This window comes from Pongo pygmaeus, chromosome 13 (genome assembly GCF_028885625.2).
Source record: "Pongo pygmaeus isolate AG05252 chromosome 13, NHGRI_mPonPyg2-v2.0_pri, whole genome shotgun sequence".
NCBI classification, from domain to species: Eukaryota; Metazoa; Chordata; class Mammalia; order Primates; family Hominidae; genus Pongo; species Pongo pygmaeus.
In genome coordinates, this window is record NC_072386.2 from 86,781,359 (window position 1) to 86,796,414 (window position 15,056).

Consider the following 15,056-nt stretch of genomic DNA (forward strand, 5'->3'; position numbering starts at 1 on the left):
ATGCCACCAGGCCCAGCTAATTTTTGTATTTTTAGTAGAGATGGGGTTTCACCATGTTGGCCAAGCTGGTCTCAATCTCCTGACCTCGTGATAAAATAATATATTAATAATTCTTATCAAAAGGGCATTTGTTTTTAGGAAACACATTATTAAATGGAGAAAAAAAGTATGGAATTGTAGGCTGGGCGCGGTGGCTCACACCTGTAATCCCAGCACTTTGGGAGGCCGAGGTGGGTGGACCATGAGGTCAGGAGATCGAGACCATCCTGGCTAACACGGTGAAACCCCGTCTCTACTAAAAAAAAATACAAAAAAATTAGCCGTGGTGGCAGGCACCTGTAGTCCCAGCTACTCGGGAGGCTGAGGCAGGAGAATGGCATGAACCCAGGAGTCGGAGCTTGCAGTGAGCCAGGATCGCGCCACTGCACTCCAGCCTGGGCGACAGAGGGAGACTCCGTCTCAAAAAAAAAAAAAAAAAAAGTATGCAATTGTAGACAGATGGGGTCAAGCCTCTCATGGGCAAGCCCTGGAGGGTGACAGCTCACAGCGAGGCTGCCCGCCCTCACCCACTGAGGACAGCTGACCTCAGAGGGTCCACTTCTTGGTTTCCTTCATGGAATGGTTAAACGGTGAAGTGCATGTTAAAAACAAAACACAAACCAAAAAAGCCAATATCTCATCAAGTTTACAATGACATGAGAAGACTTCGAACCTCTGCTCTCCTGTTCACAGAGGAATATGGGCTTAGCCAGGGAAAGGTGCTAGTCTAAGTTTGTGTACTAAGGGTTGACTTCTTATTTTTCGATTAGAGAGAAAAATAAGAGATGGTTTGACAAAGGGTGACTCACAAGCATGGCTTAGATTTTTTTTTCCAGGTTAAATGTTCTCACTCAACAACTGGGAAAACTACAGGTATTTTACTAAACTTATGCTTCCAACAATGGCTAAGTGCTCTAAGGCAGCAGTCCCCAACCTTTTTGGCACCAGGGACCGGTTTTGTGGAAGACAATTTTTCCATGAATGGGGGGCGTGTTTGGCTTGGGGCCAAACTCTAGGGGGAGGAGGGGGTACTGAGCCCAGACTCCCAAAAGGCCTAAAGGGATCAAGGTCTGGGGCAACCCCTGGCTACCAGCAGAAGCAAATACAACTTGTCCCTATAGAAAAGTGTCTCAAATTCCCAATTTCAGCTCATGGGACTGATCAAGATTAAGCAAAATGGGCCGGGTGTGGCGGCTCATGCCTGTAATCCCAGCACTTTGGGAGGCCAAGGCAGGTGGATCACCTGAGGTCAGGAGTTTGAGACCACCCTGGCCAACATGATGAAACTGCGTCTCTACTAAAAATACAAAAATTAGCCAGGTGTGGTGGTGGGTGCCTGTAATCCCAGCTACTCAGGAGGCTGAGGCAGGAGAATCACTTGAATGCAAGAGGCGGAGGTTGCAGTGAGCCAAGATCGTGCCCCTGGACTCCAGCCTGGGCGACAAAGTGAGACTCCATCTCAAAAAAAAAAAAAAATTTTAAGCAAAATGCTCACAATCACAGGTCACCAAACACAGAAGAAAGCAAACCACAATGAACATCGCCTAAAACAAAAAAACTGCATGCTTAAACTCTCAAGAGCTCCAGATGCTGGGATTGTCAGATACAGAATATGGAATAGCTGTGTGTGACACCTAAAGAAATAAAAGGCACAGTCACAAGGATCACCAGTGAGAGTATTCTAAATGAACAGATACGTTTGGGAAAAAACTGTGGAACTTTTACAAATAAAATATAAAATTGTTAAAATCAAAAACTCCATCAACATTGAATCATTAAATCAGACACAGCTAAAGAGAGAACTAATGAATGGAAGATAGACAGAAATGTTTTTACTGCATGTGAGTACATCGTTGCAATTGAAATCGAGTTTGAGAATTGAAGAGTGTTGATCAAAGAGGTCATGAGTTGTCTTTGTTCATTTACACAGAATGAAAAGTGTGGCAGGTGAGAGGGAATGCATCTTCCTTCACAGGAAAAATCATTTGATGAGTAATTCCCTGCTATAGGAATTCAAGGGCCCCTTCAGTATGGGAGAAGGTACCAATGCCTGTATTGGAATGAATGCCCGCTCAGGGAGGATATTCCCAAGATTTCCAACAGTGTTGCCTCTGGGGAAGAAAACTACAGTGCTGGAGGCGAGGAAGAATGGAGGGGAGTTGGTGTTCCCTATTTATTCTTTTTGTTTGTTTGTTTGTTTGTTTGAGATGGAGTCTCCTCTGTCACCCAGGCTGGAGTGCAGTGGCGCAATCTTGGCTCACTGCAACCTCCACCTCCTGGGTTCAAGCAATTCTTTTGCCTCAGACTCCTGAGTATCTGGGACAACAGGTGTGCATCACCACACCCAGCTAATTTTTGTATTTTTAGTAGAGATGGGGTTATGCCATGTTGGCCAGGTTGGTCTCAAACTCCTGACCTCAGGTGATCCACCTGCCTCAGCCTCCCTATTTATTCTTTTGTACCTTTGTTGCATGTATCACCTATTCATGCGAAGGGATTTTCAAGTCTTTAGAAGATTGAAATAGACACAAACTATATGGTCTCTCAACCAGAAGATATACCTAAAGAAAATTTCAAGAACGGGGCCGGGCACGGTGGCTCACGCCTGTAATCCCAGCACTTTGGGAGGCCGAGGTAGGCAGATCACAAGGTCAGGAGATTGAGACCATCCTGGCTAATACAGTGAAACCCCATCTCTACTAAAAATACAAAAAATTAGCCGAGTGTGGTGGTGCATGCTTGTAATCCCAGCTACTCGGGAGGCTGAGGCAGAAGAATTGCTTGAACCTGGGAGGCAGAGGTTGCAGTGAGCCAAGATCGTGCCACTACACTCTAGCCTGGGCAACAAAGCAAGACTCCATCTCCAAAAAAAAAAAAAAAAGAAAGAAAGAAAATTTCAAGAACAAAAAAGCCTAACTGTTGGACAATACAACAACCTGGACATCTCTCTTTAGAAGTTTTCCTGAATATAGCAGGTATAGCACTATAGGAAAAGGCTGTCATAGTCACATAATTACGTGAGGAAGGGATCTTGAAAAACTAAGGACATAGTGACAAAGATGAAAACATATTACTGCCAGGCCTGGAAGCAGGAGCCTGTAGTCCCAGCTAATCAGGAAGCTAAGGCAGGAAGATTGCTTGAGCCCAGGAGTTTGAGTCCAGGCTGGGCAACAGAGTGAGACCCCATCTCTTAAAAAACAAAAAACAAAAAATCCTCGGCATCGAACTTGAAATGTCAGCTGACTTCACTTCAGACAAACTTTCAGAAATCAATAGGCAACATCATATTTTGGAGAAGAACAGGACATTAGCATGACTTTCAAAAACAAGAGTTGTATGCTTGCTCCTGGTCTTTCAGGCTGGGTTTCCAGGTATCCTGGGTCCCTGCCACTTCCTTTGCTGCAGGGGTACTTTCCAGAGAAAGTCAGAGAAACACAAAGGAATTCTGACAGAATAGACAGAAGGCATATCTTGATTTGACTTGTCAAGAGATACTGTCGACCAATGCTTCTACTTATCTATGGTTTCTTACCCCAAAAAACAGGAAAGAAGAAACTGTAGGATAAACAGAACATTCTTCCATTGGTTGAATTCAGTAGCCTATTATTAAAAAGAAAAAAACTAATGATTAGGTTAATAATATTGCAGTTTAAATTTACTGGTTTTACCAAACTGCATTTTGATACAGGAACCATCTTCCCAAACAGAAAATATAATGCTAAAAATCCTAGGTGATACTAGTTGTGGGATACTGGGCAAATTTCTTTTCTTCCCTGAACTTCAGATTCATTTTACAAAATCTAGATTATTTAAAAAAAGGAAAGCCTTCCTCAAAACGTTGATATAAGGACTGAAAGAAATTGTTTAGGACTGTGCTGACGGCCAGCACAAAATCGCAATTGCTATTATCGCTGAGGCTACCATTGATTCACTGACTTTATACACCTTTACTAATTTAATTTGCGGTCCCAAATTCAAGGTTGGGTTTACTTTTTATAAATAGTTTTAGAAGAAAGTTGATTATCTCTCTCTTTTTTTCTTTCTTTTTTGAGACCAGATCTTGCTCTGTCACCCAGGCTGGAGTGCAGTGGTGTGATCATGGCTCACTGCAGCCTCTATCTCCTGGGATCAATCAATTCCTCCCACCTCAGTCTCCTGAGTAGCTGGGACTACAGGCACAGGCCACCATGCCTGGCTAATTTTTTTTTTTTTTTAAGTAGAGACAGGGTCTCACCATGTTGCCCAGGCTGGTCTCAAACTCCTGGGCTCAAGTCATCTGCCTGCCTTGGCCTCCCAAAGTACTGGGATTACAGGCATGAGCCACCACACCCAGCCAAAAGGTTTATTTTTCATTAATAATGTAGGCAAGAAAAGTTTAAGGTCATAAACAGTTTTCAGGAACTTGCACATGTTTAGGAAGTATTGTGAACAAATAAACTATTATTTGCTACTTATAAAGCAATCAAGTAATTGGGGTGGAGGAGATGGTAGACAAAGAAGTTTAAGACTTCATTTTTGGCCGAGCGCAGTGGCTCACGCCTGTAATCCCAGCACTTTGGGAGGCCAAGGCGGGTAGATCACCTGAGGTCAGGAGTTTGAGACCAGCCTGGCCAACATGGTGAAACCCTATCTCTACGAAAAATACAAAAATTAGCCAGGCGCAGGTGCCTGTAATCCCAGCTACTACAAGGGCTGAGGCAGGAGAATCGCTTGAACCCGGGAGGCAGAGGTTGCAGTAAGCCAAGGCCGCACCATTGCACTCCAGCCTGGGCAACAAAAGCGAAACTCCACCTCAAAAAAAAAAAGACTCAATTTCTGCTCTCCAGGAATTTAATCCCTAGCTGAGAAAATAAAATTAACCCTCTTGAGGTGACAGGTGACAATAAGGAGTATTTTATTCATGGTTGGCCCCTGCCTGTATCCAAAAACGATTTGAAGATGTCTGAAGACTGCCCATAAGTATGTGCTCAATAACATGATCGAATATAAGTTCTACTCACTTTCTATTAAGCAATACTTTGTTAGCCAAGTTTTAGAAACTCAATGTATTTAAAATGAAATCTTTTAAGTTTATAATTCAAATTTTTAAACAATTAAGGTAGAATTCTCTTCTCCAATCAGTACCATCTTGTCACATTTCACTGTCATTGTTTCGTGAGTAATGCTTTGCCCACTTCACTTATCAAAAGGATACACATGACAAAAATTAGCTGGGCATGGTGGTGTGCACACTTGTAGTCCCAGCTACTGGGAAGGCTGAGGTGGGAGGATCACCTGAGCCCAGGAGATGGAGGCTGCAGTGAGCTGTGATGGTACCACTGTACTCCAGCCTGGGCAACAGAGTGAGACCCTGTCTCAAAAAAAAAAAAAAAGATACACATTAAACGTTCCTAATTGTTGAAACTGGCTGATGGGCATATATGTGGAGTTTGTCATGCCACTCCATCTCCTTCTGTATATGTTTGACAGTTTCCTTGCATCATAACACTTTTTGTTAAGTGTTCACTTATGAAAGAAAAATATAATAAATATAAATCTGTCTTTCCAGCAAGCCCCAAGCTAATCAAAGGAGCAGAAAACTTCCAATAGAATTAAAGCCAAAAAGTTTATGCTTAAGGCAGTCAAAGACCAAAACAAAACAAAACCACAAAAATCATGGGAAACACTTAGTGTCTGAAATTAAAATAAAATTGGGAATAAGAGAAATACGTAAGTTTTAAATTTCAAACCAAGGGTAGAAAACTCTATTCTCTCAAAGAGCTAAAAGTATTTATGCAAACAGTAAAATATCAATCAATCCATTAATAAGAAATAAATAAAAACTCTATATGTGTTCCTGATACTACAAAATCCATTGAGTGCTATTTTGTGACTCTCATAAAATATTTAGATTCTTCACCAACCTAAATTTTTTTTGTTTTTTTTTGAGACGGAGTCTCGCCCTGTCGCCCAGGCTGGAGTGCGGTGGCACGATCTCGGCTCACTGCAACCTCCACCTCTCGGGTTCAAGCGATTCTCCTGCCTCAGCCTCCCAAGTAGCTGGGACTACAGGCACTCGCCACCACACCCAGCTAATTTTTGTATTTTTAGTAGAGACAGGTTTTCACCATGTTGGCCAGGATGGTCTCCATCTCTTGACCTCATGATCCGCCCGCCTCAACCTCCCAGAGTGCCGGGATTACTGGCGTGAGCCACTGTGACCAGCCCCAACCTAAATTTTTATAGATTTTAGTTTTATTTCCTTAATAATGATGAGACTGTATTAGTGGCATTTTAAAAATAACGTAGCATGACATTTATTTTTAAAAAGAAATAATTAAAGGTAAATAACAATAAAGCCCTTCTTTCTTTAGACTTACTGTTGGAACGTGAGTCTTTTTCACTTTGCACTCAGGGTTTTAATCAGGGAAAAAAAAGTCCTATTACTTATCCCTATTCATCAACTGTAATATACTAGATGTACTTCGAACCTATTGCAGTGATTCAAATACTAAAGAAAGTTCACCCGCTGAGTATTTTCCAAGGGCCTAATTTGTTAACAAGAGAAGCTGTCATCTCTGACTTTGTTCATCAGAGAGAGAATTGAGGCACTGTTAATGATCTATTGACTGTGTAAGTCCAAAGTCTGGGCTTGAATTCCCAGAGGAATGAGTCACACACACACACACACACACACACACACACACACGTTTACCACAATCTCTGATCCTCTCCATTGCTCCTAGTCCCAGTTAACCAGGGAAAATGACTCATCAAGTTTCTTTCCATTAACAAGAGAAGTTAACGTTTTGCTCTAATTCATTAATCAGCTTTCAGAACACTCAAACCAAACTTGGTAAACAAAAAGCAATTTTATATTACAGGCTAACACACCTAATTACATAAATTCATTTCTTTCTCCTATTTGGTTTACAATCTAAAATGAATTCCGCCACAGTCAAAAGGGACCAATGGGAAGAAATCTGCCCTGATTCAGTGAATACAGAGCAATGTTAGTAGGGGAAATCTCACTGTTGTTTTTTGTTTTTTGTTTTTCTATGGGGTTGATGGCTTTTTTCTTGCAGATTACAGTGAGTGTCTCATATATTTTGGCATCTCTTGTCATACAATACTTTTAAAAACTAGTCAAACTTGGCCGGGCGCAGTGGCTCACGTCTGTAATTCTAGCATTTTGGAAGGCCAAGGAGGGCGGATCACGAGGTCAGGAGTTCAAGACCAGCCTGGCCAACATGGTGAAACCCTATCTTTACTAAAAATACAAAAATTAGCCGGGCATCATGGTGGTGGGCCCCTGTAGTCCCAGTTCTCAGGAGGCTGAGGCAGGAGAATCGCTTGAACCCAGGAGGCGGAGGTTGCAGTGAGCCGAGATCGTGCCATTGCACTCCAGCCTGAGTGACAGAGCAAGACTCCATCTCAAAAAAAAAAAAAAAAAAAAAAAGTCAAACTTTTGGGGCCGGGTGCAGTGGCTCACACCTGTAATCCTGGCACTTTGGGAGGCCAAGGCAGGTGGATTACCTGAGGTCAGGAGTTCAAGACGGGCCTGGCCAACATGGTGAAACCCCATCTCTACTAAAAATACCAAAATTAACTGGGCATGGTGGCACGCACCTGTAATCCCAGCTACTCGGGAGGCTGAGGCAGGAGAATCACTTGAACCTGGGAGGTGGAGGCTGCAGTGAGCCGGTATCATGCCACTGCACTCTAGCCTGGGCAACAGAGGGAGATTCCATCTCAAAAAAAAAAAAAAAAAAAACACTAGTCAAATTTTTAACTCCATGACTTGAATTGTACTTTGTCATTTTATAGAAGGCCTTTTATTATGGTTATAACTATACTCTATATCTTCTAATTATAATTTTTCTTATAGGTTTTGAAAAACAAATCTATATAGTTAGCACTTTGGTCCATCTGGAATTTCAATGATTAGCAGTCACTCTGGCGGCTCGAAGGTACTTACAGACTTTCTAAAGGAACTTCTGTTTGAAATCTTTGAAGTCTGGTCAAATAGAAGAGGCTAAACAGGGTAAATATTGGGATATTCCAGTACCACAAGCCAGAACAGGAGGAGGATGTTCTCCTAGAGCATTAGGATTTAATAAAGTATATGTTAGCTGGGCGCAGTGGCTCACCCCTGTAATCCCAGCAATTTGGGAGGCTGAGGCAGGTGGATCACTTGAGGTCAGGAGTTTGAGACCAGTACGGCCAACATGGTGAAACCCTGTCTCTACTAAAAATACAAAAATTAGCTGGGTGTGGTGGTGTGCTCCTGTAATCCCAGCTACTCAGGAGGCTGAGGCAGGAGAATCGCTTGAATGTGGAAGACAGAAATTTCAGTGAGCCAAGATCACGCCACTGCACTCCAGCCTGGGTGACAGAGTGAGACGCTGTCTCAAAAATATAAAATAAAATAAATAAAAATAAAGTATATGTTAGGTCTCTTGTACTTTCTATAAGGGAGGGATATGTTTTCACACATGAAGGAGAAAACAAACACTTTTCATATACAAATAAAGTAAATGAGATGACAGTGGAGGATGTGTTTCTAGAGTCAGAGTGCCTGGACTGACTACCTGCTATCCTTGGGAAGGTATTTAAGCGCGATGCCCTAGATGCTTTGCCTATACGATAGGGAATAGTAACGGGACCTTCTCTTCTGTTGTGGAAATGCAGTGAGATAGTTCATGAACAATGCTTTGAAAAATGTCTGACATAATAAGCCCTCAGCAAGTATTAGCTATTATTATTATTACATGAGAAAGCAAAAGATTCCGCATGATAATCATTACAGGCAGAGGGCAACTTCTGAAAACACCATGCTACAAGTTTACAAGTCAATGACTTTGATATAAGAACACATATTTCTTCTGAAACAATGTTATACATTATTAACATAATACACCTAATCTATTTTACTCATAAAGTACCTAAAATTCAGTTTCTGGTTACTATGCCTTTCATAGTGTTGTTGCCATGGGGAAATATGCTTTTAGCCCCAATGAGATGTTTTAACAATTTTTAGGAGTTTTAGATTTATATTTCTGGAAAAAATATATATATATCTAAAATACCAGAATTTCAGAACAGATAAACTCCGCTGATTTAAAAAAAAAAACAACCCTCGTTTCTATAATAATGAAAGGAGACAAGCCTCTAGGACCACTTCATTAAGAGTTCATAATTTTTCTTTTTTTCTTTTTTTTGAGACGGAGTCTCGCTCTGTCACCCAGGCTGGAGTGCAATAGCGCGATCTCGGCTCACTGCAACCTCTGCCTCCTGAGTTCAAGTGATTCTCCTGCCTCAGCCTCCTGAGAAGCAGGGATTACAGGCACCTGCCACCATGCCTGGCTAATTTTTGTGTTTTTACTACTAAGAATACTCTCTACAAACGGGGTTTCATCATGTTGGCCAGGCTGGTCTCAAACTCCTGACCTCAGGTGATCTGCCTGCCTCAGCCTCCCAAAGTGCTGGGATTACTGGCGTGAGCCACTGCGCCTGGCCAAGAGTTCATAATTTTGTTTTGTGTAATGTTGGGGCACTGACTCAGTTTAAAATTGATTGATGGTAGCTGAAAAACAAATACTGTGTTTTCAGATATCATGCCCTGCTCATTCTTACTAGAGAGGTGCAGGTGCCCGCTTTATCTTCCAACATGGAATTAACAGGGAGGCTCAGGTTCACAACGTTCTAAATAACCCGAAACAGTGAGCTCTTTATCGAGATTGGTGCCACATGGTAGTTTTCCATATAAACCCGTGGAAATGACTGTTTGTGCCCGGGGAAGGTTGCTAAGCCCTTCTGCTGATCCCTCCTTCTGGGAAGAGAATTGGACAAGTGAGAAAGTCCAGCTGGAGAAAGAACAAGGAGCCGCCCAGGAGTCCACAGCAGCCTGCAGCCTTTCAGAGTCACTCAGACCCTAAAAGAGCTGCAAATGGGATTGACTTTCAACTGGTGGGCAACATACACCCATGCTGATTGCTAAATATGGAAACACTGTCCTGTCCATGGGTAAATGGGTGTTGCCCCAGCCCCAGGCCAGCAATGACGGGGTTATCGCCTGGCTGGTCAGGGCTGTGTCCGGAGTCGAGTCTGTGGGTGGAGGTCCCGCTGAGGAGGGTTTTGCCCATCGCATCTCGTTTCTCACAGTCACTTACACATCAGCAAAGTTCTCAGAGGCTGTGTGGCCCGCGACTTCCTGAAGAAGTCTGGGCTTGCACCCTTCAGGGTGGCCACTGGAGCTCTCACCATGGAGAATGTCCACACTTCCTGAGAGACTTGGCCTCCACCGCTCCACTGGGCCTCAGATCTGACCACTAATTCACCATTTTATTTGTCTCTCACCAGCAGCAGATAGAGTTTCAGGGCAAATGCTGAAAGAACAACACCTTCCCAAAATTCAAATGTGGATCCTGGAATATTTAGAGGTAAAATGGCGTGATGGCTGGGATAGGTTTTAAAATACTCCAGAGGAACAAAAAACTGGGGGTGGATGAGGAAAGATAAAATAAGATGGCAAAATGCCAAAGTGTTGAAGCTAGGTGGTGGGTCCCTGACAACTCACTGAATTATTCTATTTTGTGCATGTTTCAAAATGTCCGTAATAGAAAGTAACAAATAAATAAATACACCTATGTTTTAAAATGATCAAAATCCCCTTCTAGGGTAAGTAGCTCTCCCAAGGTCCCCACATTATCAAAGGGGGATAAGGAACTCAAACTCAGATTTGTATTGTTGTTTTCCAAAAAGCACCAAGTCCAGAGTTCTTGGCTCTCCTTGATATGTGGCTAAGGATAAATGCCAATGCAAGGGTAGTGCCAAAAGGTGTTACTAGGGATATCAAACATCTTGTTATCATGTACCCTCCTGGCAGTCCTAGCTAACTTTACACTTTTTGTTTCAGTGCATAACAAATGTTAAATATTAAATTTTTTAAAGCCAGCTAAGGAAAACTGTAATGATAGTCATCAGCTCACCTGTCGCAGGTCTCCAGTGGAGACACTAATAATAAGAGTTGGGATAATCATGAAGCAGGCATTGTAGAAAAGCACTCCGTATTTCCCTAGCTCCTGCAAAAACAAAAACGTAAAAACCACTCAGTTTCAGAAACGTGAGGCACAGATTTCCTGGAGCCATTTATACAACTGCATATTCATGCGAAGTTAGAATGTGCATTCTGAGCAACCCTTTTGGGGTTTATGTCAGCAGATTTCTGACATAAAATGCTTTGGTTTGAGGATACTGAGATTTTGGAATAAACATTTGTTTTACACCAAAACTACAGAGAAAACGCATGGCAGTGGGAAGCCTCTAGGGTTCCATTCATCTCCAGCATTCTAATTACGTGGGGTTTTTTTTAAAGCATGTTATTCAAAATGGGAAATCTGGAACAAAATAAAGAACATTAAAAATGTTAATATAAACAAAACTCTTTTAAAACATCTGCTCTTTCCATTAAAGGACAGCAGCATTATATATTTACTTTCATTAAAGTGGCCACACCACTTCACCATTTTCAAAAAAGGATGACATATTGTGATTCTCAAAAGACAACAAACCTGTTTTTGTAAAACTGCTACTGTTAAAAAAAAAAAAAAAAAAAAAAGGCCATGCAGGGGGGAAAAAAAAAAAAACCAGTGCAGATAAAAAAAAAATAGCTCATGGAAATAAGCCTGTTGGTCAGAGTGAACTCCCTCATCCAGCACAAAGAGCTTGGAACAAAGAAACATATGCCTGACTCATCCTCAGGGCTTCCTGTAACAGCTGGGGGTGGGGGAGGGATGGGGCCCACGTGACAGGCAGCCACACAAAAGCAAAGCTCCTCTGCCCCAGCCCCTCATCATCAGAAGCAGCAGCTATTGCTGGACAAGACCTTACAAATTATCCATTGCAGTCATTTCATTCCACAGATAAGGAAACTGAAGTTTGGAGAAGTTAAGGTTCAAAGTCACAACAGTCAGTAAGTAGAAAAACTTGTGTCTGTAGCCCACATCTCCAGACTCCAAACTAGCGCTCTCTGAACAAATATCGTGACCCCTGACCTTGTCTTGGTCATTGATGATGCTGGTAAAAAAATTAATTTGCCTTTCAGAATAATCCCTTTTTATATGTTCTGTGTGTGCATCTAAACTAGTGGCTTTTCCCATCATATCTCATTTTCACCCAAAATTTTGCAAATAATAACTTATACAGACAAGATAATTGAAAATAAGTAATTTACAGGTCATATTATACAAATTAAATTACATGCCAACTGTACACATTCATTTTTGTTTTTCATATAATTCTAGGGGCCAGATGACAAAGCCAAAAAGCCATAGGCAAGGTCTGGTACCTTTGGGTCCATTTTCTGTTTGGTATAAACTCCATTTGCTGCTGTGAAGATATCATTCAGGAATACAAAAATATAGCCTTCTAAGTTAAAAGCAAGGTCGGACCTGGGAGGGAGACCACAAAGGGAAAATGATTACTCAAAAACTCAAAAACTCACAACTTGGCCTCCAAGCCCGCCTGATCTACCTTTCCCTAATCAAACCCACTTTTCTGTGGCACACTTTCCCCGCTTTGTGGTAGTGAATGGTTAATTCCTCTGCTTTGCCTCCAGACAAAAACCAAACCAGCCCATCAGATGGCTTCAACTCAATCGTGAATGGCTTAAAACCAGAGCGACATTAAGCATCTTCCTTCAAGTCCAACTCCTTTCTTTCGCTAGCTGATGAATCCACATAATAACTGGTGAGCCCTGACTTTCCTAAGGGGAGTGATTCGCCCCGATCCACCCAGGGGCTCTGCTTATTGTAGTGAACAGGGCCACCTCCAGGGTGCAGCCAGTGAGGGGCAGCTGGGCAGAGACTGGGTAAGAGGGGTCGCATGAGGCAGCCACACCTCCATCTGGTGCCCAAACCACAACCTGTCCATCAAAATGGCAAGGCAGGTATCCATCCTTCTATGTGACCCCTCTATGGCTCCTTTCTTTCCATTCTTTTGAAACAGCTTCTCTTCCATTTCCATTATAAATAGCACCAGCATAAAAACGTTTGGGGATCTATGACAGGAACAAGAGGAAGAGCAATAGCTGAGCCATGATGTGGCCCACCCACCTTTACTTGATCGTTGCAGACAGTGCTAGGCCATGTCATAATTCAGAAATACACATTGCCAGGGAGGAAAACCTTTTCCTGTACCCTCTTAGATTCAGTGTCTGGGGGCCTGCTAATTTAACTGATAAAAGACAGATTAACAGGAGAAAGAGAATACAAATCTTATTAATATGTTCCCTAAAGTTCACAGAAAAGAAGTGAAACTCAAAGAAACAGTTAGACTTGGGGACTTACGTTTTAAAAAGGAAAGAGGATTTGGGCTTCAAGGAACAAATAAATTGTGTAATTGTTAGAAAGTAATTAGGAAATCTATGGTGGAAATGATGAACGAGAAGGGTTATTTTAGGGTTTGTTTATGCAGACGCATCTCAGGGCCGACCCTCCGTCCAGTGATAGGAATTGCTCTCCTCTTCCTGGGATGGGAGAAGTGGTCCTCTTCACAATGGGAAATTGATTCCCTGTTTTTTAGGCAGAAAGGAGAAGGCAGCAAACTTCCTGATCTGTTGATTCTCAATCGTCCTTGGCTCAAAATAATCCTGATCTCACAGTGGCACAGTTTGCAGTGGCATACCCTGAATCTTCTTCAATGTCAAAATAAGATTATTTCTAACCAAACAGAATAAAACAGAGAGCAAAAATTCTACCAAAATCTGAATGCAAATTAAATTAGATTTTTACTTGACGCCTCCACACATTATTATCTACAAATATATTTGTGAGAAGGGAAATTAATTTTAGTCATCATAAGTCAGAATTCTCTCTCAGTCACAATTTTTAAAAAAAAAAAAAGGATTTTTGGCCGGGCGTGGTGGCTCCTGCCTGTAATCCCAGCACTTTGGGAGGCCAAGGTGAGTGGATCACCTGAGGTCGGGAGTTGGAGACCTGCCTGACCAACATGGAGAAATCCTGTCTCTACTAAAAATACAAAATTAGCTGGGCATGGTGGCACATGCCTGTAATCCCAGCTACTCAGGAGGCTGAGGCAGGAGAATCACTTGAACCAGGGAGGCAGAGGTTGCGGTAAGCCAAGATCGTGCCTCCAGCCTGAGCAACAAGAGCGAAACTCTGTCTCAAAAGGATTTTCTTCAAAATAAGGGTCTTCCAAATTTCTTACCTACCCACATGTGATTCAGCGTGAAGAAGAGCAGAGTCTGCCGCCCCCTGAAACAGCAGAGCCGAGTAAATGGAAAGGGGATGAGGGGAGATGCTGCCCACCTCCTGGGAGAGCTGCAGGGGAACTCCTACTCAGGGGACCAAGAGTTCCCAGAAGTGCTGTTCCCACTCCCGGAAGCCTGGGCCACTGTCAGGCGGCTTACCCACTGTTTGTTTAGGCCAGTGGTGACAGCACTGACATTTCTGCAGAATTTACTTGTTTAATCAATTAGAGCAGATTCATGTAACCCTTGCAGTTGTTCAAGCGATCCTCCCATCTCAGTCTCCTGAGTAGCTGGGACTACAGGCATGTGCCACCATGCCCAGCTAATTTTTTTACTTTTATTTTTGTAGAGACAGGGTTTCATTATGTTGCCAGGGCTGGTCTTGAACTCCTGGGCTCAAGCAATCCCGTCACCTGGGCCTCCCAAAGTGCTGGGATTGTCAGAGGCATGTGAACCAGAGCAACTCCATCTTAAATAGGAGCTGGGTAAAATGAAGCTGAAACCTACTGGGCTGCATTCCCAGGCGGTTAAGGCATTCTAAGTCACAGGATGACATAGGAGGCTGGTACAAAATACAAGTCATAAAGACCTTGCTGATAGGCCAAAACCCACTGAAACTAAAATGGCCACAAAAGTGACCTGTGGTCATCCTCACTGCTACACTCCCGCCAGCGCCGTGACAGTTTCCAAATGCCAGGGCAATGTCAGGAAGTTACCCTATATGGTCTAACAGGGGAGGAATGAATAATCCACCCCTTGTTTAGCA

General features: G+C 42.6%; 1 protein-coding gene across 6 annotated transcripts in view; it reads right to left on the reverse strand.

Moving 5' to 3' along the window:
* Positions 1–15,056, reverse strand: part of SLC35D2 (solute carrier family 35 member D2) — a 70,342-nt gene that overhangs the window by 19,530 nt on the left and 35,756 nt on the right. For 3 of the 6 annotated variants that reach the window (XR_008504693.1, XM_054502491.1, XM_063649712.1), the window contains 3 exons: positions 12,368–12,470; positions 11,010–11,102; positions 3,572–3,639 (listed from right to left, as the gene is read on the reverse strand). Coding sequence is in view for 5 of the 6 variants with exons in the window: in XM_054502491.1 (XP_054358466.1) it covers positions 3,572–3,639; positions 11,010–11,102; positions 12,368–12,470 (264 nt within the window). In the remaining variant the exon portion in view is untranslated. Of the gene's footprint in view, positions 1–3,571; positions 3,640–7,978; positions 8,117–11,009; positions 11,103–12,367; positions 12,471–15,056 lie in introns of those variants that run through there. The other 3 variants (XM_054502492.2, XM_063649713.1, XM_063649714.1) reach the window with 2 other exon arrangements.